We start from the raw sequence: 27,101 nt of genomic DNA, 5'->3' as shown, positions 1-27,101 counted from the left end.
TCTTAGTGATCCGAAAATATTAACTAATCTGAAAACCTTTATTTTGTAGCTGTGTGGCTTCAGAATGGTGCCTCCATTTTGATTTTGCTCTTTATCAATTATCTTCTCAATTATCTTCAGTGGCGTCCAAGCAAGAAGGAAAGCGCATCAAAATTTTGCTCACGTATCGCGAAAATCCGAATTTCTCGCAGCTCGAGTTAGCGAACATGAGCTGGACTATCGATTTATAAAGAAGTTAGTGGCCTCAAATCGCGACCATGCACAAAACAAGGCGGTCAAAACGCGATCCCGGAAGATGTATACGACGATGCTGATAAAGTTCGATAGCGTTATGATGGACGACGAAATCTACATCAAGGCAGACCTCAAACAGCTTCCTGGGAAGGAGTTTTATACGGCAACCGGAAGGGAAAAGGTGACAGACATTTTCATGTATGTGAAACTGTCGAAGTTCGCTAAGAAATATCTGGTTTGGCAGGCTATCTGTATTCGTGGCTTGAAAAACGATGTTTTCATTGCATTCAATCAGAAAATTTGCCGGTGGTCCTCTAAAGAGATGAATTAAGAACGAAAAAGAACGTCGATCGGCGATTACATGGTGTTTTCGAACGGATAATTCGGCGATCAATAGGGGAAAGTGGTCCTAACCCGATCGGTGGTCCTGAACACCCCAGTTTCTATCGTTCATCCCATTGATTTTAGATATAGTTAAACTTCCACTCGCATGGAACTTGATGTTTAATAATTCTCGGCAATTGTCATCAAGGAGAAATAACACAGCACGGGTTAGTTTTTATGTAAAGTTTATTTTCATACCTTGTTTTCTCTTTTCATTTAATATCATCCTAATTTATCAGCCGCAAACACTCTCCTACGAAGGAGATCATCTATCGGGATGGCCTCCGTAGGTTGTAGATTGATAGTTTAACAAAACAAATACAAGCAAGAGAAAAAACTTTGCTGGACGTAGCGACTGTGCTTGGTTTGCGTTTTCTTCGATTAAGTTAAAAAATAGTCTTTAAAATAATATTTAAAAACACGAGTACTTGTAATAGAAAACACTAGCGCTTCCACCACACATAACTGTGGGGGCAGTCACTAGTCGCCCCGCTTTTACCAACCTTCAAACGCACTTTATGGTAGGTTTGGAGAATTAATCAATAATATTATCACGTTCAATCTTGTTGATTCATTTAACACACCAGTTACTCTTCACTACAGTAAACATGATGACTGAAGTGTGAAAAAGGACGAAGGAGGGGATTACTAAAAGTGACGACGGGATTGAGGGACGTGAGAAGTTGGAATTATTTACAACAGACGTCTTGGCTCCGTCGGGAGTGGGGGGGGGGGGGAGGGAAAGGGAAAGGGAGCAACGGAGCCGCTTTTTAGAGTCTCTCACTTGATTCTTAACGCTGAATGTCTATTTTTTGTTTGTTTCTGTTGTGCTCAACCAGCTATATCAGACTTTAAGTAGTTTGGAGTGGCTCCCAACTCAATTGGCCTAGCGAGAGATCGATCAGCTTACTTAGTGGTAAAACCGTCCCCGGTTGGGTCCAGAATCCAGGGGTAGTTATTCGGGCACTCCATACAGGTGAAGAGACGCAGGGTTTCACCTGGCAGCTCGCGGGTCGTCAACGGACAGGCGTTCGGCAGTGAGCAGTACGGTTGTCCCTTGACGTCACACTTTTCCTTCCACTCCTGGAAGTCACGCAGAGCGTTCAGCTCGGTTGGGTTCTGCATCCACTGGATGACCTGGAGCATGGTAACGAAGAAGACATCGTTGCGGACCAGCATCTCCTCGATGAACTTGATGAGTTCTTCGCGGTATTCTTTCTTCGACTTGAGCCAGGAGGCGTGGAAGTGGAGTCCGAGTGGGGCACGGTTGGTATTGTAGTGACGGTTGAAGTTGTGACGCAGGAGACGTCCGAACTGTTCGCCGGATTGGATGTTGGAGCAAGAGTCAACCATGTGACAACCAGGCAGCGATTCGTCGAACGTTGGATCGTCACGACGATCGAGCTCGTTCATGACCATTTCCCACACCGGATGGCTACGCGATGGGCAGTTGTGGGCGTTTCCGTTGCACTTGTGGGGCATGCGGAAGTACAGAGTGTACGGCCAGATTGGGACACGTCCGAGCGAAGCGGTGATTGAGGCATCGTACACGAAGAACTGGTCGGCCATCATCTCGAACTGCTTGTTACCGCCGACGCGCAAGTAAGGAGCGCGAACGCCAATGATCGAGCCATCCGTAATGTTGGCAAAACGTTCGATGATCAGCCGAGCACCGGCCATCTCAGCCAGCCAGTCGTCGTACGTTCCCTGGCTCCAGTAGTTCGGGTCATCTTTGTGGGTCAGCGAGAAAACGGAGATTTCGTGTCCCTTGCGGTGGAGGTCCTGGATGGCGGAATAATTGGAGTACTTGTGCGACACGAAGTAGGTACCACGGATCTGGCAGCCGTTTGGATTCTGACGTTGGCCGTTGAAGATATCCTCGTAGAGATCGATGTTGTCAACGTTGACGGCACCGTTAAAGGTGATGGTGATCATCTGTGGCACCTGCTGGGGTTCAATGCCTCCGGGGATACGGGTTCCGTCGGCTGAGCAGAAACAATCCGGAAGGACGCACTGCGTGGTGTCACAGTCTGGGGCACGGTTTGGATCCAGTTCAACGGCTGTTTTGAGAGGGGAGGTTAGGCACGGCTCAGGACTAGAAAAAAGACACTCTGAACTTACTACACGCGTTCTCGTCCGATTCATCCTTGCAGTCGGGTTTACCGTTACAGAAGAGCTCCTTGTCGACACACTCGCCGTTTCCGCAGGACAGCTTACCCTCGGGACAGATTGGCTCATCGGTCTTCAGGATAGGAAGGACCTTTCTTGGTTCTTCGTTGAGCGATGAGATAGTACGGTGGAATCAAAGAAGCATTAATATGGTTCGATTTGTGGAAGTGGTATAGGTGGAAAAAAAGGATAATAAAACGATATGAGGGGGTCCTTTACGAAGAATTGGGTAAAGCTGTAGAACGTGTTGTAAATAGGTGTGTTCGTGTGATGGTGTAGAAGTGAACGATTGGAGCGAACGGCGACCAGCTTGGAATGGAGTCGCACAACAATAGTTTATATTTTATCAACTACTGGTCCTAGAAGATCTTGTGGGTGTTCTTGTCTTTTGTCTTATTGTTGAAATTAGTTGCTTGACCAGTGTTACAAGCGATTATTGACTGCTAAAGAGTGTAAAACTTATTGCTGTTGAAGATCTTTATTCCGCTCAATATTAGACAGCTCATGCGGTAAATGTTCAGCTTGATCGCTAGAGGGATATGGAGTGGTACTTAGGCACCTCATTTGAGTGTTGTGGTAGCTGTGGTGGGAGTTGTGTTCACATTTAATGTATTCAATCCTTTACCGTTTCAGATGTTTGGAAGGAGAAAAAAATAATTTGACATACACATTGTTGAATGTTTAGCACACAAGATTATGATTTGAAGTTTAATAGTTTGAATAGTTCACATTTGAGTTGAGCAGATGGTAGCGTAGTTTTTGTTTGTGTTTTTTACACACAGAGATAGGTACATGGTTAAGTGTTTAGTGGAAGTGTTCTGATAGTGTTTCGTGGGAATAATTTACAGACACATTCTACAAGAGTGTTAGAAAATTTATGATCTTAACATAGGCTCATTAGTCAAACGAGACAAACGATATCCTCCACCGACAGATTAGGTTAGTATAAGATAAAACAAACTACACAAAACTAGTCAGCTGCCGTAAAAAATATCTCAGAGGTCAGTCAGTCTGTCAATGTTTTGCGGGGTAGTCTAAGCCTTTCTAAATCTACTGGATTGCATTCCCAGAACCAGTTCGTTTTACGGTAATTTGGATTCTACTTCCTAGTGCTGGAACAGTATGCCATCCCAAACCAATTTGCGCACGGAAAAAATAGCCTAATGTTTTTATTTTGTTGTTGTTGTTGTTTAATCGTTGTGCAAAAACCGAGTTCTTTCCCTGGCGGAAAGAAACATATATACAAAAAAGCGTGACAATTTTGTTTGCAAACTTTTTCCCTCGCCGAAAACTTTGGTTTGAGACTTACTTTCCTTCTTGTCACATGAGGTGACCTTTGCTTTCCAATCGCAAGTTTGTTTTTCAATGTCGAATGCTAGACCGGATGGGCAAGTGATTTGCTTCAATCCGGCACGGGTACACCTATTTATTTTGCAACACGGGGCCGTTTTTTTTTGGTTTTTTGAAAGAGGTTAAGATTTGACACGGTTTTGGTTTGATTTCGGGTTCGTTTTTTTGGGGGGGTCATGAAAGACGAATGAAAGTAAAGAAAGAGAAAGAATAGTTTTAGTGGAGACAGTTTGTTCGGTGGACGGGTCCGGCAATGGAAAGCTGGCATACGTCTGGACTGACGTAGGTCTCATTTCGATTCCCGGCCGGTCCACCGCCGTGGACTTACTTCCTAGTTCATCGCAATTCTTAACGTTCGTTTTCCAATCGCAGGTCTGACGATAAACGTCAAAGTATAACCCGGTTGGGCAACGTACGCGTGCCAGTCTTGTGATGCCATTTTCGCCAGCATTATCGCACCTGCATTAACGAGCAATTGAATATGGTAAGTGTACGTGAATTTCTAACGGAATCGATCGTTTCCTAAAGTGATTACGGCGTGTGCTTATTTCGAGTACGAAAATGAAGACTACTTCGCGCGATTATCAAGAGCAAACACACCGAAGAATTGGGAATGGACTAGAAAGGGAAACACCAGGACTGTGGGCATCACAAAGAAACATTTGGCACACGCACACGTGCGTTATGCTACACTTGTTCTAGGGGATCAGTGGTGCTTCCTGGCGGTAATCATCACCTCACGACTTCACGGCAATCGCCATCGGTGGACAGACGGAAGTATTCGTCCGCCGGTCGGTCCTTGCACAGCTCGTCGATGTTGTCGCCTTCCGGCTCACCATCGTCGTCCTGTCGCTTCACACGGTATTCGGCTCCGGCTGAAAGATGGACAGAAAAACACAAAAAAGTTTAGTAACGAATTTTAGTAGTCTTAGAAACTTTTATGTAATTTAGGATTATAACACACACGACATCAAGTTCGAAAGTGAAAATTTCAACATTTCTTCCCATCTGCTACCCTGCTTAGGTCTCTTCAGGTTGCTTATCCACCTCACTAATATGTGCACATATGTGTGCTCATATCACCAGGTCTACTTTTATGGCTATGAAAGTGGAATTATTGATTAGCACTTTCGTCCGAGCGTTGCTGACGTAACGCTGATTTTGTAACTCGATTTTTGAGTCGTTTGCTTCGGTTGATACAGGTTTCGAACGTAGATTTTGAAATGTTAGTTTAGACTGTTAAAGTCTTGTCCAGTTAGAATCCGTACGGAAGAAATCATTTATATCTCGGAGATAGAATGACATACAAAAAAGAGTGATCAACCAAAAGAAAGATATATTCTTGCACTTTTACAAAAAAATGTCCTTAAAATTATTTTTCTTCATTTCTGATGAAACTTCTCACTTTTCTGGTGATTCCTCCCATCAAACGTTGCACAGCGGCAGTGTCGACCTCTGTGGCCAGTTTTTTCCAGAATCTGGTCATCCCTGCAGCGTCCCGAGCCATTTTTCCGGTCTTCTTTAGCTTCCGCTTCATAATCGCCCAATATTTTTCAATTGGGCGGAATTGGGGGCAGTTTGGTGGGTTGAACTCCTTCTCGATAAAATCCACCCCGTTGTCGCGGTACCACTGGAGAACCTCCCGGCTATAGTGGCAACTCGCTAAGTCAGGCCAAAACTTAACGGGACCATTGTGTGCCTATATGAAAGGCAACACACGCTCCTTCAGGCACTCTTCCTTGTACAATTTCGAATCCATGGTCTTTGTAGTGATGAAAACCGGCGTCTTCGCACCACAGGTGCATATACCCTGCCAGATCATCATCTTCTTGGCAAATTTGTCCATGAACATGAACTTGAATTTGGCGGGGACATCGCCTCGTGCCGTGGAAAGATAAAATTTTTGTCCCGGAAGTTGGCCGAAGTCCATTTTTACATAAGTTTCGTCATCCTGGAGCAGGCATCCATGGTACTTCGTTAGTACCTGATAATACAACTTACGAGCGCGAGTTTTCGTCACTAGACTCTGCTTCATCGTCCTATTTGGTTGCTTGATTGCTTTGTAGGAATGAAGTCCAGCTCGGTGAATGATTCGTCGAACGGTACTACGAGCGGCACCGTATTTCTGAGCGATATCATGTTCGGACAGTCCAGGGTTTGCTCTGACGGTTCTCAACACCTTCCAATTCAGCTGACGATCGTAGGTTCCGCTTCGACGCTTCTTTTGAACCGCCCGGTCCACGCTGTTCCGCTCGCGGAATCGTCTGAGCACATCACATACGGTAGTTTTAGCGATATCCAACTGTTTCGCGATCTTCGCACCCGACCACGTTGGATTGTCAACGTGGGTGTGCAAGATTAATTTTCTTCTTCTGTCTTCCATGTGGAATAACTCCGGACTTACGGCACGAAAAAATTTGAAACTTTTACCACCAGAAGAGGAAACATTTGTAAACAAACCGCTGTAAAAACTTTCTTGCAGCGGCCACTGACTGTGCCGCTGTAAAATGTGCAACGCGTACGGATTCTAACTGGACAAGACTTTAATAGATGCGGAACAAACATAAAAGATAAAAAAAAATGCCCTACATTGACCCCGCGTAGACTTTGTGCAAGGTTATCTCAACCCTCTTCTTTCCCTTTTGATCACTGAGAATGGTTCCAGCATTTTGATTATTGAATTACGTTTTGATTCTTTGACAGAATCATTGTTAAATTATTAGTTACGCAACTAAGTTCCCGCTGTTTGTCAGTAGATGGCTCCAGCTGTAAGTGCTGGTCGACTTCGAACTCACCCAAAATATGAAGAACTAACATTAGACATATGGTAGACAAACCGTCAGGAAATGTTGGAGTTGAGCAGAAAACGGCGACTAAAGTGCATTAAGGGCTTTGTAACTTTTTCCCAATATTATGTGCGACCGATATTGCTGTATACATCACAAGGATTCTATGGAGATTTTTGACACTTTCGTCGCCCAACGCAATCCGACTGAGTCTGTTGCGGATAAATTTTTATCGTAGGACTCCGTCTTTCATTTCTGTACGTTCAAAGTTCAAAGTTTTAAAAACGAGAGAGTTACGCCGGACCACCAAGATTTTGAGCGTTTATATCTCATAAGGCGTCGTGCACAAATTACGTAACTCGCGAAGGGGGGGGGGGGGCTTGGAAAGGCACCTGGTGAGGAAAGTTTAACCTATATCTGGGTGATGGGACGACAAACGTATTAGGATGATTCCAAAATCCTCTAAATCGCCTTTAATGAAAAATAGTCCTCGACAATTCTAACCTCGGACGTATAAAATAGCACCAAGGGGCGAAACGAGTAAACGGGCATGATTGACTGCTTTTGGCTTCAGAAATAATGTCGGTGGTGTTTAAGGCAGTACAGATCGGACTCGATTATATGTGATGAGAATATATGCAATCTTGGACTCGATTATATACAGTCTGAAAAAATAATTTTTCTTATATTTCAAATGATACTTATCTCAAGAAAAAATGTAACCTTCCAACGTTAAGGTGAAATTTAAGTGGCTTAAGTGGAAATTTAAGTGGACATGTACATTGGGGTAAAAATCGTGATTTTTGAAGATGTTGCTTGAATTTTCACCAGGAATTGTTTATATTGATATTGCTGTCAAATTAAAAAGTATAGAAGTTGGGTGTCAAAGCACAAATTGTAGAGCGGTTAGAGAACTTCAATTTAATTCATAGAAACAATCAAGTTTAATATAAATATTTAGGATAGAATTAATAATAACACATAAAAAATTATTAACTTTCCCAAAAGGTCGATTTTCGGCCAAAATTTTTTTTTCGAGATGACACCAGATTTCGACGATTCATGCATTTTTAAGTCATTTGGCAACGGAAAAAAATCGATTTTCTAAATTTCCTTTACTCCCCCTTGGGAGATTTTCGAGGATCAAAAAATCAAAACTTTGAGAGCTTTGAGGCACCCCTAAATCATGTCCGATTGAGTTGAAATTTTGTACAGGTCATTTGAAAATAATTTCGATTTTCCAAATTTCAATTACTCCCCTTTTGGAAGATTTTCGAGGATGAAAAAATCAAAACTTTGAGCGCTTTGAGGCACCCTTAAATCATGTCCGATTGAGCTGAAACTTTTTGCACAGATAATTTTTTGGGCCAATAAACCAAATGTACATAGTCGGTTTTTTAAATTCGATAACGATTTTTTTTTTTTTTTTTTTTTTTTAGAAATACACGACGGCGCCAGTGGTTGTGTGGTTAGCGTAACAGCCTCACAATCCGATCGGCCTGGGTTCAATCCCAGCTGGCGTCGTTGGGATTTTCTGAGGCGAAAAATCTCTGGTTACGTCTTCCTTCGGAGGGGAAGTAAAAGAAGTTGGCCCGGCTCATGAGTTGTTGAGTCTGATAGGTAGGAACAGGTGGAGTCGCCTCCCTGATGTCGGTGATTGGCACTAAAGTGGCGGAAATAGGCCGACGAAAAATAAGTGAAGATAAAAAAAAAAAAAAAATAAAACGATTTTTTTTTCCATACATTCATTACCACCCTAACTAATATGCGTAGAAGGATTTTTTTCATAAAATATGATCATATATCGCCTCTTGAGAGAATCTGGATAATTTTTTTTTCATGTGAGAAAGGCGTTTTATGACTTTAAGCGGATGAATCAAAAATCAAATTCATCTTTTAGACTTAAAAAACGAAAAACACATGCCTAAAAAACGAATAAAAAATATTTTTTATTGACTCGATTATATACAGGATTGATTATATACAGTGAAAATAAACCTGAGACTGTATATAATCGAGTCCGCCCTGTATCCTAATCCAGAAATTTGAAAAAAAAAACATTTGTTTTTACCTTCATATTTCGATGCTTTAGGCATTCAAGAATATACCTTAGAAAAGAGAACTTTTTGACATGTCCGAGGTTCTTGCGATAGCGGCATCTACACTGATGCAGAATTTGTTCGATTTTTTTTGTTTCAGATAACCAGAAGGGCTGGAATCGTGTACGCCATGGCACAACTTTTTTTTAACCTTCTCTCTTCATCAGCTCTCAACTATTCTAGTTATGAATATTTTTTCTCCGTTCATTCTTTATTTTATTGCTATAGATAGATAAACAAATAATGATATGATTGGATTCTTTCAGGTTCACCTGGGAGCCTCAATGATTAAATCAACATTGCGTTCTCCATTTTGGTGACCTAAAATGACCGAGAATGTATGGTATCAGTACCAGATGTTCTTGAGTCCACGATAAGGAAATAAGTTCATACAGGTTCTTTGTATGAAAAAGCTGTCGAATTTCTCGGTCCGGTTACGGCTCCTTGTAGTTTGTTGCCTTTGCAGTCGCTTCGTAGAAGTTGTGGAAATGAGGAACTCCAGTGATGCCGACACAACACGAGAGCTTTCGATATAACAACGAGTTAGTTTTTTTTATCCCATTTATTTATTTAAGGCTCATTAGCATTTTAGAAGTAACAGAGCCGAATTTTAATCGTGTACATGTCACATGGTTATCATATCTATAATTAGCACATTACACAGTTGTCATTCGCCAGTATTCCTTCTACACCATTACATATGGTACATTTACACAGTAGCCATTTAGGCGTAAGAGTATTCTTTCTGTTCTTCCATTATCCAGTTGGACCACCGGACAGCGGAGACAGTTGAATGATCATTGTTGAGTTATTTATAGAACAGTAGCCCGATGTGTCTTGCAGAGCAGAGCAGTTGTATGGATGAATCGATCTTATTTCGACCGTGGAACGATCTCCATCGCTGATGATTGTTGCGTGGACGTAGCTATTCTATAACAACACAAAGATGGTCAATGAGGGCCCTGAGTTTTGAACTCACGAACGATCGCTTACTAAGCGAACGCGCAACCAATGTGGCTACGGAGACCCCCTAAGGGGGGGGGGGTGTATGGGGAACGGTTTAGTTAACATGTTTAATTCTGGCTTCAAGCCAATGATGAGATACTTTTGGTACTGGAGAATTTAGTTACGTTTACTAAATGATCAGGAAATAGACAAATACTGAGGAAATTTGTACTAGCTACCATTCGACAACTGGGAAATCTTCCAAATCTTCCAAAGTAATCAGAAAAATAGGGCCAGTAGTCACCGTCAAGTCATTGATGTCAGGGAACTCATGTGTCACATCTAAACAAATAAAGAGTTAGGGTTCTGAGGGACACTTAGCAAAGCAATAAAGGTTGGTATCTAATCTCATATTGACCCCTTCATAGAAGGCCTTAACACTGTTATGTTTTCTAATCGTAATTGATGAGATATGATAAATATGAACTGAACTATTAGTTCTGCCATAGGAATTCTGAATATCAATTCTACCAAGACCCTTCAAACGCGAATCAAGTCGGCTACCCGTTCGAGCAAGACAGTAGCCGGAAACAACGTTGAAAAGGTCCAAACATTTTAATGTTTAGCCAAAAGTGAGATTTCTACACGGATCATAGTACCAACAAAATCCCAGAGCAATTTTTAAGCACATTTATGAGCATGTGCTTTTTATAATATATAATATAATTGTTTGTGTTTAGAATTAAGTTATATGAATATTGGCCACAAACATGCCTTGTAATTTCTTTATTTCTTTATTTCTTTTCTTTAAACCATCTGACTCACACTTGGTCTTAATGATTTTCTTAAAACTAAACGACACTACTAAATCAAAATACAATGGTCCAACAAAATAAAACAATACAAAGATTTCATCTACGAGTGAGTCGTCTGTAAAAGGTGTCCGAAGAGATATTAAAGTCAAATAAGTCGAACACATCATTGAAACGGACTGACATAAAACGAACAGGATTGTGCAACGCATAGTTCACACTGCGTCCCTCAAGATACAAAAAGTTTCTGGTACGAAGAATACGTTCAGGCGCATACATATTAATTTGCTCCAACAGTGCAGGGCAGTCGATTTCTCCGGTCAAAAGTTTGGCGACAAACATAGCCTGAGCGTTGAAACGTCTCCTTTCCAGCGTCTCCAGTCCCAAGAGTTGGCAACGAGCCTCGTACGGTGGCAAGTTTAGTGGATCCCGCCACGGAAGATTCCGGAGAGCATGTCGCACAAATTTCCGCTGAATAGACTCAATCCTACAAATCCAGTTAGTTTGAAACGGGCACCAGACAACTGCACTAAACTCCAGTGTAGATCGAACTAGCGAGCAGTATAGAGATCGAAGACAGTGTGGATCACGAAATTCACTTGTAATTTTATGAACGAATCCCAACTGCCGGTTGGCTTTAGCAATAATTTCGTTGAAGTGCAGTCGGAAACTGAGCGCATTATCAAGGGTCACTCCAAGGTCACGGATGTGGCTCACTCGCGACAGAACTTGACCAGAAATGGAGTAGTTAAACACTATTGGCTTGAGCTTCCGGTGAAACGAAATAGTGCTGCATTTCGAGATACTGAGCGACATCATATTCCTCAAGCACCATTCTTCAAAGCGGTTGACCAGATCCTGAAGCCTATGGCAATCTAGTGCGTTCCTGATTGCCATATAAATTTTCACATCATCAGCATAGAATAAGCGGCACCCAGTTGGAAGTATCAAGGATACTTCGTTGATGTATAGTGAGAACAACAATGGACCTAGGTTGCTTCCTTGAGGCACTCCCGAAGGATTAGAGAATGTCGCAGATTGTGCAGGTCCGATTTTGACACACATCTGTCTATCTTTCAGATACGAGTTCAACCATGTCGTTAGTCTTGATGAAATCCCGAGTTTGTTCAGCCTTGCTAGAAGGATTTTGTGATCGACGCGATCGAAAGCAGCCTTGAGGTCCGTATACACTGCGTCCACCTGTGTACTTTGCTCCATATTGCGCAGACAAATGGAAACAAAGTCGACCAAATTGGTTGCGACAGAACTTTTTGGGAAAAAACCGTGCTGATCCATTGACAGATAGTTCTTGCAACAGGAAAACACAGCATCATTGACAATGATTTCGAAAACTTTTGAACAGGCGCAAAGTGATGTGATTCCTCGGTAGTTTTCTATGTTACGTTTGTCTCCTTTCTTGTGTACTGGAAACATCACTGACTGCTTCCATAGCGAAGGAAACATACTCTGCTGTAGAGAGGTGTCGAATAGAACCGATAAAGGGTAGGCAAGACTTGGCGCACATTTTTTGAGTACACAAGAAGGGATACCGTCCGGACCGGGAGTCAAAGAATACTTCAATTTGCTGATCGCAGCCTCCACAACATCGCTGGTGACTCGGAAGATGTCAAGATTCAATACGTTGGTTTGAGTGTCTCTAACGGCGGCAGCAACTTGCATTTCGGAGGACGAACGGTAATTGAATGCTCGCTTGAAGTGAGTAGCGAAAAGATTGCATTTCTCGAGTGCAGTGTTAACCGAGTGGTTCACCAGAAACATGTTCACGGGCAAGCCTTTTTCCATTCTCTTGGAGTTGACAAAGGACCAGAAAAGTTTCGGGTTTCTACGGAGATTTTTCTGCATACGCCTCGTATACTGTTTATACAGGAAGCGATTGTACAAACGGTATTCGTTGCTCGTTCGGTTCAGCTCTTGCTTAGCAAACGGACAGCGCAACCTACAGAAACGCCGGAGAGCAGAGGATCGCAATCTTTTGAGTTCTCCCAGTCGTCTATTGCCCCAGATTGGTCTCCGTGCAGTCCTCCGCACAGGAACGCAATCAACGATGATACGGGTCATGACATCAGAAAACCTGGCAACGGCAGCATCCACATCCTCGATGGTCTCCAGAAATTCCCAGTCGACTTGAGCTATAGCTTGATGTAATGCTGCGAAATCAGCTTTCTGGAATTTGAAGGAAGTCAGATCTGGTACATCTTCAAATCCAGTTGGCGTCGGTAGATTGACGTCAACTTCTAGTGCTGGATGATCGGTGTCGAGCTGAGTAACTGGATCGGCAGCCTCGGTGATCGAGCACCTCGATAAAGCAGCATCATTCGCCAGCACTAGATCGAGCAAGATCAAGCCATCAGTATCGTAAATTATGTTTTCCTCATTGATTCAGTAATAATACAAAGTATTACTGATAGTACACTAGGGACACTAATATGAAGATATTTGATTTATGATTTATGATTATGACAATTTAGACTTGAATGAATTCAGTTCTACAAATAGAAAGTTTTTGAATGTAAAATACATTGATATAGTATAACATTTGCATAAATAGAAAATGTAGCTTTGTTTGTTGAGAATGAGCAGAAAGTTTGTCCCAAATTTCAAACCAGTTACTTTCAGTGTCACATTTCATCACTCGGTAGCACCTCAACACATTATCCACATACTTTAGTTTACTATTCTTTACATGTGCCAACAACATGCCATACAGCAGCAATGGATTAATCCTCGAGCCACTTTCGTGCAACCAATCCCCGTTTGCGAGACATGCAATTCCACTATGGTTGCACTTCATTGTGCACGGTGCACCTCTTTCCTGGGCTCTTCCTCAGTTTCCCCCTCCCCCTCCACTAGAAGCGGACCAAACAAGGCGTCGACGACGGAAACCGGTCTCATTCTACAGCGAAACACCTTCTCTTTTCCGCGATCTCCACGATCACCACACGGCAACGCTGTAAAAATAAAGCACTTCGTGCTTTACATAACTCCACGTCGTGTCCCGCCACCGCGATCGTGGCTAACGCTAAGTGGAGTTTAGCTCAGCTTCTTGCGCTTGGGCGCGCGCTAAATTGCCCCCCGTCCCGTGGCCAGCGACGGTATGCCTTAACCAAGATACTGTGTTTTCCTACTGGCAACTGAAGGATATGTGACATCAGACATCACTCATACGATCGGTCTAACATGCGACCAGAAAGATGTTTGCAATTAATTTTGAAACACGATGTGTACACACACTCAGCCCAGGATTGGCGGATGAAGGACACGAAATGCGACATGAAGAATGTTCACTGTGGCGTGGTATTCTTCTGGAGAATATCTACATAGAAGTGCAGGCGAATTGATTAATAACATCACTTCGGATGCACGCAGTGCACTTAGCGGCAAACAATGGGGACCATTGAACTGCAAATCTCTGCACTATATCAGCACTTGCGACGCTCGGAATGGACCTCCTGCGGACCACGGCCTTGCAGAGTAATCTAGCGTGTAAGTCTTGTGTCTAAGACGTGTTGTAGCGATCGTAGACCTTCTCGGGGGGCACTATGCGGGTCATGGCCAGTGTTGGAGATTATGGTGTCCGTAAATGCATGGTTAGATGAATAATGCATGCGCATGTGCGGTTCACACGATGCTGCTGCTGCAGACCTCATTGTGTTTGGCGCATAATGGGTGGTAATTGGTGAACATTGCATGTCTCGCGAGAGACTGAGAATGCTATTATGCTATCGATGAGCCGGGTATCCATGAACCCATCGGTAACGGGGTGCTGTGTGAAAAGCGACTATTACTGAGTTTAACACGTTAAGCCCCGGATTATTTTTGATGCGCTTTCCATTTCAGCGTTTACACAATATCGGTGTCGGTCCCAGCTCCCAAAAATACTTATTGTATACATAGAAAATAGTCAGAAATTCGACGAGAAAGTAATTAAAGTCTTGTCCAGTTAGAATCCGTACGCGTTGCACATTTTACAGCGGCACAGTCAGTGGCCGCTGCAAGAAAGTTTTTACAGCGGTTTGTTTACAAATGTTTCCTCTTCTGGTGGTAAAAGTTTCAAATTTTTTCGTGCCGTAAGTCCGGAGTTATTCCACATGGAAGACAGAAGAAGAAAATTAATCTTGCACACCCACGTTGACAATCCAACGTGGTCGGGTGCGAAGATCGCGAAACAGTTGGATATCGCTAAAACTACCGTATGTGATGTGCTCAGACGATTCCGCGAGCGGAACAGCGTGGACCGGGCGGTTCAAAAGAAGCGTCGAAGCGGAACCTACGATCGTCAGCTGAATTGGAAGGTGTTGAGAACCGTCAGAGCAAACCCTGGACTGTCCGAACATGATATCGCTCAGAAATACGGTGCCGCTCGTAGTACCGTTCGACGAATCATTCACCGAGCTGGACTTCATTCCTACAAAGCAATCAAGCAACCAAATAGGACGATGAAGCAGAGTCTAGTGACGAAAACTCGCGCTCGTAAGTTGTATTATCAGGTACTAACGAAGTACCATGGATGCCTGCTCCAGGATGACGAAACTTATGTAAAAATGGACTTCGGCCAACTTCCGGGACAAAAATTTTATCTTTCCACGGCACGAGGCGATGTCCCCGCCAAATTCAAGTTCATGTTCATGGACAAATTTGCCAAGAAGATGATGATCTGGCAGGGTATATGCACCTGTGGTGCGAAGACGCCGGTTTTCATCACTACAAAGACCATGGATTCGAAATTGTACAAGGAAGAGTGCCTGAAGGAGCGTGTGTTGCCTTTCATAAAGGCACACAATGGTCCCGTTAAGTTTTGGCCTGACTTAGCGAGTTGCCACTATAGCCGGGAGGTTCTCCAGTGGTACCGCGACAACGGGGTGGATTTTATCGAGAAGGAGTTCAACCCACCAAACTGCCCCCAATTCCGCCCATTTGAAAAATATTGGGCGATTATGAAGCGGAAGCTAAAGAAGACCGGAAAAATGGCTCGGGACGCTGCAGGGATGACCAGATTCTGGAAAAAACTGGCCACAGAGGTCGACACTGCCGCTGTGCAACGTTTGATGGGAGGAATCACCAGAAAAGTGAGAAGTTTCATCAGAAATGAAGAAAAATAATTTTAAGGACATTTTTTTGTAAAAGTGCAAGAATATATCTTTCTTTTGGTTGATCACTCTTTTTTGTATGTCATTCTATCTCCGAGATATAAATGATTTCTTCCGTACGGATTCTAACTGGACAAGACTTTATATTTAGTAAAACATCCGAAAACAAGCCATATATATCTTTATTTTCTTATTTCGTAACTCACAGTCCCAGTCAGTCAGCTTTCCTACTAAAAAATTCAACGTTTGCCCCTAGGGACCAACGCTGTGCTCAACGTGTTAAGCTATGAACAACGGCTTGTTTGAGGGATCACTATAAGAAACTAATCACATGCCAGCTTAGGCTATCATCACATTAAATATGTTACTGCAATTCTTCTCGTGTGTTTTTCCTCTTTTGGAGATGAATTTGAATATCTTAGGCCTTTCATTTATAATGTATTTTTGTGTACCATCATCCATTTGAGTAAAATTCAGAAGGAGCTTATTTCCCGTGCATTTTGTGAATGGAAATCATCGTTCAAGATTCAAGGCGTTAAACGCCACAAGCAGAACATACTCATGCCAGAAATCATTTCGACGAAAGTAGTTGGAGCCACCATTTTTCGATTACATTTGTTTACGTTTCGCAGCAAGGATAAAATATCTAATAGTTTGATGCGCAGTATCTTCAGAGAGAACCTTGGACCTAATTCGTATATGAAACGAAAAGTACATTGCTTTTGACAACGCGTCAAAAGTTAGCCAGGCTCAAAAGAAGTAAACATCTTTTGGTCATAAATGTCACAAACGGTAAACGTTTTAAGTGAAGAGATAAATGAGATTGAGTTTCAAATATCGAATCTGCAGAGACGAACCAGCCTACGGCTGAAAGTCTCTTAAATAAAGACAAAAAAAAATATCGAATCTTCCATCTTATTTTCATGAAATTCTACATATCAGTTGATCGTCGAGAAGTAAACAATTTAAATAGTAGAGACAGGTCGAGTGCAATATAAAATTTGTTTTTGAGTCAAACGTGTCTTAATTTAACATGATTTTCATTGCTCGATGGGTTTTAACAGAACTGATACCCGATTCTAAACAATTCATAAATTTTACTCACACGATACACGGAGCACAAATTTACTTCTAATATCGGAGAATCCCAAATACAAAAAAGGCGCACTATCCATATGAATTGCAAGACAGAACCGCTTTGGCATGAAGATGATACTCTGTGCTAGGTAGCACTAGAATTATGTGGTCCATTATAAGCTGTGAACAGCCTGGAGAAATGATTAATAATAATAAATAATAATAATATAATAATAAATAAATAATTAATAAAAATAAATAATCAAGTAATAAACAATACCAACAAAAACTAATCCTTCAAATCTGGAAAACCAATTACTTCCTTGCAATTTAAAAATATGTCAAATCAGCAAATACGTTGCTCCGTAGCAGGGTTACCATATTTACAGAATAATCTGTATTAATACGGATTTTTCAGACTTTTTGAAACCTTTTGGTTTTCATACATATTTATAGATTTTTCAAAATAACGATTCAATAATAGATATGGCTTGATCTCAATAATATTTTTCCCAACTCACCAATTTTATTCATATAGAATCATTCTGAATGGGATTCATTTTGGCATTCATATGTAGCGTGTAGTACTGCTTTCTCATGTTCAATCTAACGCAAAAAGATGCAAAAGCCTGCGTCATCGGCTAGCTTCATAATAAATAAATAACACTGTTTATCTTTCTCCTACTAAAGCACCGAGAATATGAATTTTTACGTGGATACCACTAACATCGTTAAATTCATAATAACTATGCCAATCAATGATACTAAAGCTAAGATATGGTTCAAGATTGAACCTATAAATTTAACCCTTTGCGATCGTATTTAATTTCGACATCTGTGTCGTACTTGTCGCAATTTTTTTACATGATAAAGAAGTTATGTATAACTTTGTGAGATTATGAAAGATGAACAAGCTTCCTTCTTTTTTTGTAAACTTCTGATAAGTATTTACTAAACAATGTTTTTATGTTTATTATCATAAAATATTTGCTTTAATTCTTCTTCGTGTGATATCCTTCGCATCATAAAATCAGGAAAAAGAAATAGTTTGGCGTATTTCGACTTTTATCTTTTTATTTTAACATACAGAACAATGCTCTTTACATCTACACAGTGCCGAAATACATGGAGTTTTCCATTCATTCATTCCTCAAGTATGGATGACAACTTTTGTTTATACTGAGTACCTATTATTCATAGTGGCACCGTTTTGTTTTGCGAATAAGTAAATAAGACTATAAAATTCGTTTAGAAAAAGTGAGAACTGATACATTGTTGCATAAATTATAATATTAGTATACTTCTTTGCTGTGGTGGCTGGAAGTAGACAAACGACAAAAGGGTTGATACAGATTTCGATACAGATTTTCTGAGAAAAAGCACAGATAAAAAGATTTTTTGAGACCAAAAACACAGATTTTATTATGGCAACCCTGCTCCGTAGCCGACAGTAAAAAAATACCATATTGTGGTCGCATACCGTTATCTGTTTCTGTCTATGGTCACTTATTTTGCCGGTAAAAATTCGCCTCAATAGAAGTTTGTGAAAATCGTCATCCTAGGTTTGGTCAATAAGGACGACGGTTTCTTTGAAGAAGGCATAATGGAATCATTTTCAAAATGGCGCTTCGATCAGAACAGTGTTTAATAAAGTCTTGAAATTAGGCGGAAAGAATGAACTCCTTTTTTCTCAACCTTAATTCTGAATTGAAATTGAAAATGACACGTGACTCGTAAGTTTGCAACTATGTTAAAGATAGATGGAGCAAAAAGCTTAAAAATATGGATGCATAGTGAGTGCACTACAATTCTTGGCAATAAGAACACAAGTCTGTTCGGAATTATTGGTGATATTTTTCGAATGATCACTCAATTTTCGTAAACTTGCGCATTATTTCCGGGTTAAAAGTAGCGTCAAAGCACAGCGCATTCAGGCCAGATGCGGAGAGGGTGTTTCCCAGCCTGTGAGAGTTGTGTTCCTCAGTGGAAAACTGAAAATTAAAGTGCGTTCCGTAGCGGTTGCTGCCGCCGCCTCCTTTTCCACACAGCTAATTCGGTTCGGATTTTCTGTTACCGTTCTGAAAACTACATAATTTGTAGATTATTTGGTAAAATAGTTTGGGAAATTGTGTTTTTGGGAGCGTGGGAGATGTAATTTGTTAACAAATACTGAAAAACTATATGGATATTCAAGAATTTCAGCGTTTTAGTGTCGCCCAGCATAACGAGCAATCGACGGTACAGTAAAACCTGTTTTTTGTGCGCTTTTTGCACGATTTTTTTCGTGCATTTTTTGTTCGGTATATAGAAGAACTTATAGTTGATAAAGTTTTCGGTTATTTAGTTTTTTTTCGATCTTTAATATCTATTTCATCGCACTAAGTAGGTACTGTGTCAGACAATTACCAGTCTCATGCTTTGTTTTGTTTGTTTTAACGTGTAGGTAGAGGCTTATTGAAGGGAGCAAAATGTTCATTTCACAATTTACGTAAGTGAGCAGGCCGTTAATCGAAATGAGAAAAATAACATAACGTATGTTTCAATTTTTGATTCCTATAATAATTGACGTTCACGTTCCACTCTTTTACGATCCTGGACCTTCACGATTAGATTTATTTCAAAGTATAAATTATATTAGGTGTACCGGTAAGTTTCTTCGGTTTTACAACAGATGGCGTAACTTGATTATTATTACAGTGAATCAAATTTCCAGACATTCGTTGGAAAGCTACTGTCATTATGAGTCTTTTTCAGTATACAGTAGAACCCCGATTATCCGCGGTATAGTCTGGCTAGGTCACCGCGGATCACGAAAATTGCGGATAACGCAAAAATGGACTAAAAATGTGGTACAAAAACGGGAAAAAGCTATTTCAGCATGAAAACTACACCCAAAATTAATTTTTAGCTCATGTTTGGTTATCTCGATTTATTACATTAAATGAGCGTAAAAATGACAGAAAATGCCATGACTCACATATACATGTAAGCATTTGTATGATATATATGGTACGGCAATATAAGAAGAGACACGTTTCAAATAAGTGCGCATTACTTGGCCACGGCCCAGACCGAGATAGATATAGATCTCCTTTATGCTGGAAAGTGTTTTCTAGGAGTAAAATAAGAAAACACTTTCCAACTTCAATTTGTGATGAGATGTAATATTATCACGCTCCTCCCCAACAGCATCATTAGCTATGTAGATAGCGTGATCGTGTGAAACAGTCTTGCATTCCAGCCGTCCTTGGTTTGATTCCCGTTGTCGTCGTTTGGACTTTTTTTTGGGTGCAATCCCAATAAAAGAAGAAAAAAGAAAAAAGAAAGAGATGTCTGCTTCCATACATACATTTTAAAGCGTTGGGGGACATATGACATTATTTACCTATTTGACGCTTCAAGGCACGAAATGACATGTTTTCTGTTGAAAATGAAATGCTTTCTTACAACGCTAGTTTGGGTGTAGGTTTAATCAATACAGAAATCATCAAACTACTTATCTATAATGTTGTGTGCATTAGTGGTCAGATAATATGAAAGCCATGACCGAAACAAAAGAGCATGATCCTACTACTCACTGGCAAATTCCAGGAAGGTCTAAACATTTACTATGGAACTCGGTGTCGCGGATAATCCGCACCGCTCGCGGATAATCGGGGTTCTACTGTATGTCAAAAAGTTGAAGCGTAAACAACATAATTTTTTGCCACTTCGAATATGTCGAATTTCGTACCAACGAGAGTGTTTTTTGCGGGGAGTGTTACTTCATTACTTCAATATGAAGAAAAAAGCTGCGGAAAGTCATCACATTTTGGTGGAAGTTTATGGTGACCATGCTCCAAATGAGCGAACGTTATTTATTTTTACTTGGAAGACGAAGAATGTTCCGGACCGCCAAAAAAGTTTGAAAATGAAGAATTGGAGGCTTTACTCGATCAAGATCCGTCACAAACGCAACAAGAACTTTCAGATACACTTGGAGTAGCTCCGCAAACCATATCCGATCATTTGAAAGCAATGGGTGTTATCCGAAAGATAGAACATTGGGTGTCGTATGAATTGAAACGTCGAATGCCGTTTTTTCACGTGCGGACAACTGCTCCAACGGCATAAAAAAAGGTTTTTTTTTGCATCGAATCGTTACTGGCGATGAAAGGTGGGTCTATTACGACAACCCTAAACGTCGGGCAACGTATGGATACCCCGGCCATGCATCAACATCGACGGCCGCGCGGAATATTCACGGCCAGAAGGTTATGCTGTCTATTTGGATGAGCTGCTAAAACCGAATGACACCATTACGGGGAACCTCTACCGACGACAATTGATGCATTTGAGCCGTGCACTGAAGCAAAAACGACCACAATACGAGCAAAGACACGATAAAGTTATTTTGCAGCACAACAATGCTCGGCCTCATGTCTCGAAACTGGTTAAAACATACTTGGAAACGCTGAAATGGGAGGTCCTATCCCACCCACCGTACTCTCCAGACATTGCTCCGTCCGATTACTACCTTTTTCGGTCGATGCAACATGGCCTGGTTGACCAGCACTTGGAGAGCACTTGATGAATTCAAAAATTGGATCGATTCGTGGTTAGCCGACAAACCGGCCGATTATTTCCGCAAATGGATCCGTGAATTGCCAGGAAGATAGGAAAAAGTTGTGGTTTGGGATGGGCAATACTTTGATTATTAAATTTGTAAACATTTTGGCAGAATAAAGCATTAATCTTTGAAAAAACGAAGAAACTTACCGGTACTCCTATGAGTTTGTACACAACTGACAGTGCGAAAACAGCAAGTTTCTAAAGTTTCAACTCCCATCCTCATCCCCATTGTCGTCGCACGGATCACGATTTCAGAGTGTGATTCATTTCCTAGCCATAGAGCGTGTAGTTAGACCGCGGTCTATCATAAACGAACGGGTAAACAAACAATAAACAGGCAGTATAGATTGACTCATCGTACCATATGCAACAAAAGTTTAGGCATCACGAAGTTTATCTCCGTGTAAATGACGAAGGTCGGGAGAAATCCCAAAGAGCCCTCTCAAGTAAATCCCTCCCGCGTTATGTGAATAACGAAGAAATGGGTGTAACAAAATGTAATTGCTGCTCTACGGTCTTGGCATTTTAAGACTGCTAGGCAATAATCTAGGGTAAGGATAAGAATACCCAGGCGCAGCCGATCATTTATCGATCAGCGCATAAGGCCAGCAATAAAAATGATGTTGCGCCTGCGAGCGCCTAAACAAATATCCCTCATTCGCTCGTCTGTTGGGTTTGGATTACGTAGGGGAAATCAGGGTAAAACCGACACCCACTAATGATTTCCATAAATTTCAAATGCCACCCATGTTTCTTCGACTTCAAATAGTTACAGAACCTCTTTTCAACTATTCATGAAACATTCTACAGTATCATAACAGTATAAAAAAATTCAAAAAAAAAAAAAAGAATGAGGTAACTCGTCACTGATTTAGTTGGTAGTCTAGCACCACTCTGAAAATTTATCTTTATGTGAATTAATCTTATTAATTCATTTAAAAAAAAGTTCTGTGTAAAATACATACAAAACTAAACATGAGAAAAAGAAAAAGATTGCACCACTGACTGTTGAATGTTGTTGTTGTTGACACCTTTGTACTGATGTTTAAACGATTCAAAACTTCACAACACCATTACTACTTTCAAAACAATTTAAAAATATGACCGCCGTTCGTCGATGAAGCATAAAGTATCGCTTCTGAACAATAATACAAAACAAACTTAATGATTCTATTTTTCACATTTAGCAACTCACTCTTCTTCAAACGTCTAGTCATGACCGTGCGACAAATACATTATAACCCTGATTATCCGTGGAATAGTCTGGCAACGTTACCTCGGATAGCGAAAATCGCGGATAACAAAATAAATGACAAATAATTAAGTGGCAAACGCCATTCCATACCAAACCGATAAAATAGTTCTCAGATTTCGTGAAAATTAGACTCTTTTTTTTATTTTTTCGTTAGGGTGACCATTTCGATTTTAGGGTGGCCCGAAAAATTTTTTTTTTTTACATTTTTATCAAAAATAACTTTTTTCAAAAATTCTTAAATTTTCAACTCCTAGACCGATTCAGATGGTCAACATATTAAGTTAAAACCAATTAGCTGTTCTTTTTTAAAAAAAAAATACTATACTTGCAGCAAATTTAAATTTTGTTTTCGTAATTATTTATTGTAATTGTTTTTACAGTTTACATGGTTTCGAGACCAAGGGCGTTGTATTTTTTTATATTTTTTCTTGAAAGCTGAGGATTCCTTACAAAACATATCCGAAAACCAGAAATGTGTTTTATTTCTCTTTTAAGTTATGATTTTTGAAAGTTAACTGATGGTCCGAAAAATATTTTTTTTACCCTTTTTCCAAAAATTATTTTTTATATATTTTTTTCATAACTTTTGGGAATGATTTTTTAACTTTATTTTTTTGATATGTCGAATCGGTCTACCAGTTTAAATGTTATGAATTTTTGAAGAAAAGTAATTCTGGAAAAAAAAGTAAAAAATAGATTTTTTGGACCACCCTAAAATCAAAATGGGTACCCTAACGGAAAATATTAAAAAATAGTCAAGTAATGTTTGCTTTGCTATTGATTGCTCTTTTAATCTAAATTTCATGACAGTGCCTTTAAAATGATAAAAATATTTATCTATGTCTGAATAATTGTTTTATTACACAATTGACAATTGTGAGAGTTTCCAAATGTGAAAAATAGAATCATTAAGTTTATTTTGTATTATTGTTCAGATGCGATATTTTATGGTTCATCAACGTACGAAGGTCATATTTTTAAATTGTTTTGAAAAGTTGTGTTATTACTGTTCTTAACCTGGTGAATCCATTAGCAGGGAAGTGCTCTAAATTGAGAACGGCTACAGAATTCAGTACGTAGTATCATAACAACCAGTCACATTCGTTGTCTTCGGGTGGTAATTACGAAGAATATGAATTGAAAGAGTAACGACTTGCATAAACAAAGAATTGGTTGACGGGCAGGGTGATTAGTGTAAGATGGTAACTGGAGTCAAATTAAAAAAAAAGCTAGGACTAAACATTGCCAGACATTTGAATAACCATGGGAAGCGGAAATAGAATCGGCGTATGATCGTGTGATGTAGGTTATACAAACAATACAAATGCTGTCGATAGGCCATGTGACGACAATGTTAAATAAAAATCATTTGAAGCTGGCTTTCATCATGATTTCTATGGAGTCTGTGTTAGGGTTAGCGAAAGGGTAGAGTGCTTCCGGGGCTGTATAAATCAGTCTTTCGGTAGAGAGTCATGCCAAACAGTAATCAATCGTATTCTGGGTAAATTTCTCTGTGAATAGAATTTGCTTGAACGAATCATTTCTTCAGAGGATCCACTTGTTGCCGGTAGTTATACCTTATAAAAAGACATTGTCCAACATATACAACAAAACCAGGTCGAACCTTCTGACAAACGGAACAAGGCTAGTTCAAATCTCTCCAATGGTGATATTATATCAAAAATATACAACATCGCGCCCTACAAGCCTACACGATCACCACTAGTGAGCGATAGCGAATAAAAGTGACTTGTATGTCGTCAAATCGTGAAGTCGAGGGTTATGCAAATGTGTGCACTCGTGGAACCAGTTGTCGAGAACAGGTTTAAGTTTTATTTTCTTAAATTGTGCTCCACCACCTCTCGCTGTGAAGTTTCTTTCTTTGTCTTTGCCAACCCACCCCAAGAGCGGACTATTCCGTAATAATCTTCGGTGGATCCGAAAGAGAAATGCAAATGTGACTATTACATCATCATCATCATGAGTTGGTTCACTTTACCACATCATCATTATCATCATGATCACCATCACCAAAATCGAAATAAGGATGAATATTAAGTTAACAACGCATCGAAGAAGAAAACTTGGCTCGCCGTGGGGGAACATAATTATCACCCTCGAGTCCATCAAAATAAAAAAAAAACTCAATAACACACATTCGCTTTCATTTCATCTCCTCTCACTTGCCACTCTTGATTCGCCCAGTTGATGTTTCCCTACTCGTTAATACTAATCCCAGTGTTCGAAATAGTGTGCCTCTTGGCGAGTGTGTTAACACTTCCTTAAAGTATCAATAGCGTTTTTTTCCTTACCGATTGTCACCACTAAGCACAGAAAACCGATCAACTTTATCACATTCGCCATTTCAAGGCTACTGCACTGTTTTTGTTTTTTTTTGTTTGGTGCACACACGACTAGGGCGCGCACTTTCCCAGTTAAATTCCACACTCTCCTGCAGTGGAACCACAGGAACTCCTCGCAGCACTAAAATAGGACTCTCTGGGTGAGTGAGGACACACTCCTAGCAAGATGGGCCTGACTGTCCAACAGCGCACTAAAATCTTTCCGACCGAACCATCAACTATTTATATATAGGCGTACGCGTTTCGTAGCGCCACGCGCCCCGACCACTCAGAGCCACCGGCAGGGTTTCCCCGGATGGTGTCCCCTCTACGATCCACGATTCGCTCTGGTGGAACTCACTCTCCGCGCGATCGATGGAAACTAATCCACAGGCACTCAGATTTTTTTTTGTTTTCTTTCGTAAATCGTTGCACACCCGATTGGGGAAGGAAAACTAGCCTCCCAAATAGTCCCGAAATCCCAGGACGTTTGTTGCCAGGGAAGGTCGCTTGGTGACCGCGGTTAGTTACACGGACGATACCAAACGTGGCCTGTGACCACGGATCCGGTGTGTTTGGAATTGCGCGGACGGTTTCTTACTAGATGAGGATTTAGTTTCTTAAGGTGTATTTATTGAAGACTGTTATTTCAGTTTCCTGAGCGATTTTTGAGCGTGGCGACAGTCGCCAGTGAGTGTAATTTTCAGTGAGAGATTCGCTGGAAGGGGAAAATGGCGAACGTACGTTTCATTGGGAGACTGCAATCGGTGGATAGGCGGAAAACATTTAGTAAAAGTTATTGTTCTTTTTTGAAAATGTTTAATTTTGTAACATACTATTTATTATAAAATCCATTCGAATGAAAGTATGTATTCCTTTTGGGTTGGAGGAAACATGAGTTTTTCACAGCAAATGGGAATTTTTTTACTCAAGTGTAACTTTTGAAAAGAGCGTATCGATTTTAGTAAAAGGAATCTTTGATATTTTATATCTTAAAAACTATACTGAGAATAAAATTAGTACTCTTTTTTTATTTACAAAAAAAAACTTCAATTTGCAACACCTAAAATAAACATTTATATATTTTTTTTTATTTTTCATATAAAATAGTTGTCTTGTACAAAATTTAAAAAATGAGTCCAAGATGGCAAAACTATTTTTGATGAACTTTGTGGACATTAAATTTTTGTATGTTAACAATCATTTTTAGCCAATCAATCTCCTTCTAAATGCAGCAATTCTCGAGATATTTGAAAAAACATTTCTAATTTCTTTTTTAATTTTCATCTTTTTTTCAAATCTATGTATGCATTTTTTAATTTTGTTCAAAAGTTTCTCATATAAAAAAAAGTCATATAAAAAAGGCTCTTTCAATATGTTTGTCGTGTTATGCCGTCATTTTCATGAAATTTTATGAATTTGCTTATAATTATCAACAACTTTTCCAAGTACATCATTATGGTGAAAATATATGTTTAGGAGTTACCCATGTTACTTTTAGGAGTTTTAACCCACATGTCTTCAAATGTTTTTCAACGTAACTTTTTGAATTGACGATTTCATTTGGTATTGCTCATGTATTTTCCAAAGGTTAAATATTGAATGCTTTCATTGCATCATCAAGTTGTGAAGAATATCATAATACATCGAAATCCGAACACTTAAGCGCTTACGATGGTAACTTTAACTACTGAAAAATATTGACATATCATATCATGAAAAATTACCGTTTCTATAGAATAAGAAGGCTTATGGATTACATTCCACAAATCCACTATCCATTTATGTAACTCCTCCTTCGTTCGTATGTGTCTTTTTTTCCACATGTGGCGTAATTTTTCCTGAATTTTAAGAGCATTGCGAGACACAAAAATAATTTTCTTCATCGTTTGCATTATTATTTTCATTTTCTTGAAACAATTCAGATTT

General features: G+C 40.1%; 1 protein-coding gene across 2 annotated transcripts; it reads right to left on the bottom strand.

Annotated features, from left to right (window-relative positions):
- Nucleotides 1-786: 786 nt before the first annotated feature.
- Nucleotides 787-25,757, bottom strand: LOC129767499 (chitin deacetylase 1). 2 transcript variants are annotated; one of them, XM_055768477.1, is made up of 5 exons: nt 25,143-25,757; nt 4,874-5,012; nt 4,097-4,209; nt 2,740-2,889; nt 787-2,678 (listed from the first exon to the last, which is right to left on the bottom strand). In XM_055768477.1, exons 1-5 carry the CDS (start codon nt 25,192-25,194, stop codon nt 1,525-1,527), a joined length of 1,608 nt encoding a protein of 535 aa, XP_055624452.1. In that variant the 5' UTR covers nt 25,195-25,757; the 3' UTR covers nt 787-1,524. The 2 variants fall into 2 exon arrangements, with proteins under 2 accessions (XP_055624452.1, XP_055624451.1); XM_055768476.1 differs by lacking the exon at nt 4,097-4,209 and adding an exon at nt 4,466-4,596 and having other exon boundaries at nt 25,143-25,755.
- Between the last annotated feature and the right edge of the window lie 1,344 nt (nt 25,758-27,101).

This window comes from Toxorhynchites rutilus, chromosome 2 (assembly GCF_029784135.1).
Source record: "Toxorhynchites rutilus septentrionalis strain SRP chromosome 2, ASM2978413v1, whole genome shotgun sequence".
In the NCBI taxonomy this organism is placed as follows: domain Eukaryota; kingdom Metazoa; phylum Arthropoda; class Insecta; order Diptera; family Culicidae; genus Toxorhynchites; species Toxorhynchites rutilus.
The sequence above is the reverse complement of the archived record's forward strand: the minus strand, read 5'-3'. Positions and strand labels throughout refer to the sequence as shown.

Bases quoted from the DNA above. Each gene is read 5' to 3' on its own strand.
- LOC129767499 (XM_055768476.1), bottom strand. From the start codon at position 25,194: ATGGCGAATGTGATAAAGTTGATCGGTTTTCTGTGCTTAGTGGTGACA. The intron at 5,013-25,142 runs GTAAGGAAAAAA...TCCATCTTTCAG, and splicing joins GTGCTTAGTGGTGACAATCG to CCGGAGCCGAATACCGTGTG. The intron at 2,679-2,739 runs GTAAGTTCAGAG...CTCTCAAAACAG, and splicing joins ATCGGACGAGAACGCGTGTA to CCGTTGAACTGGATCCAAAC.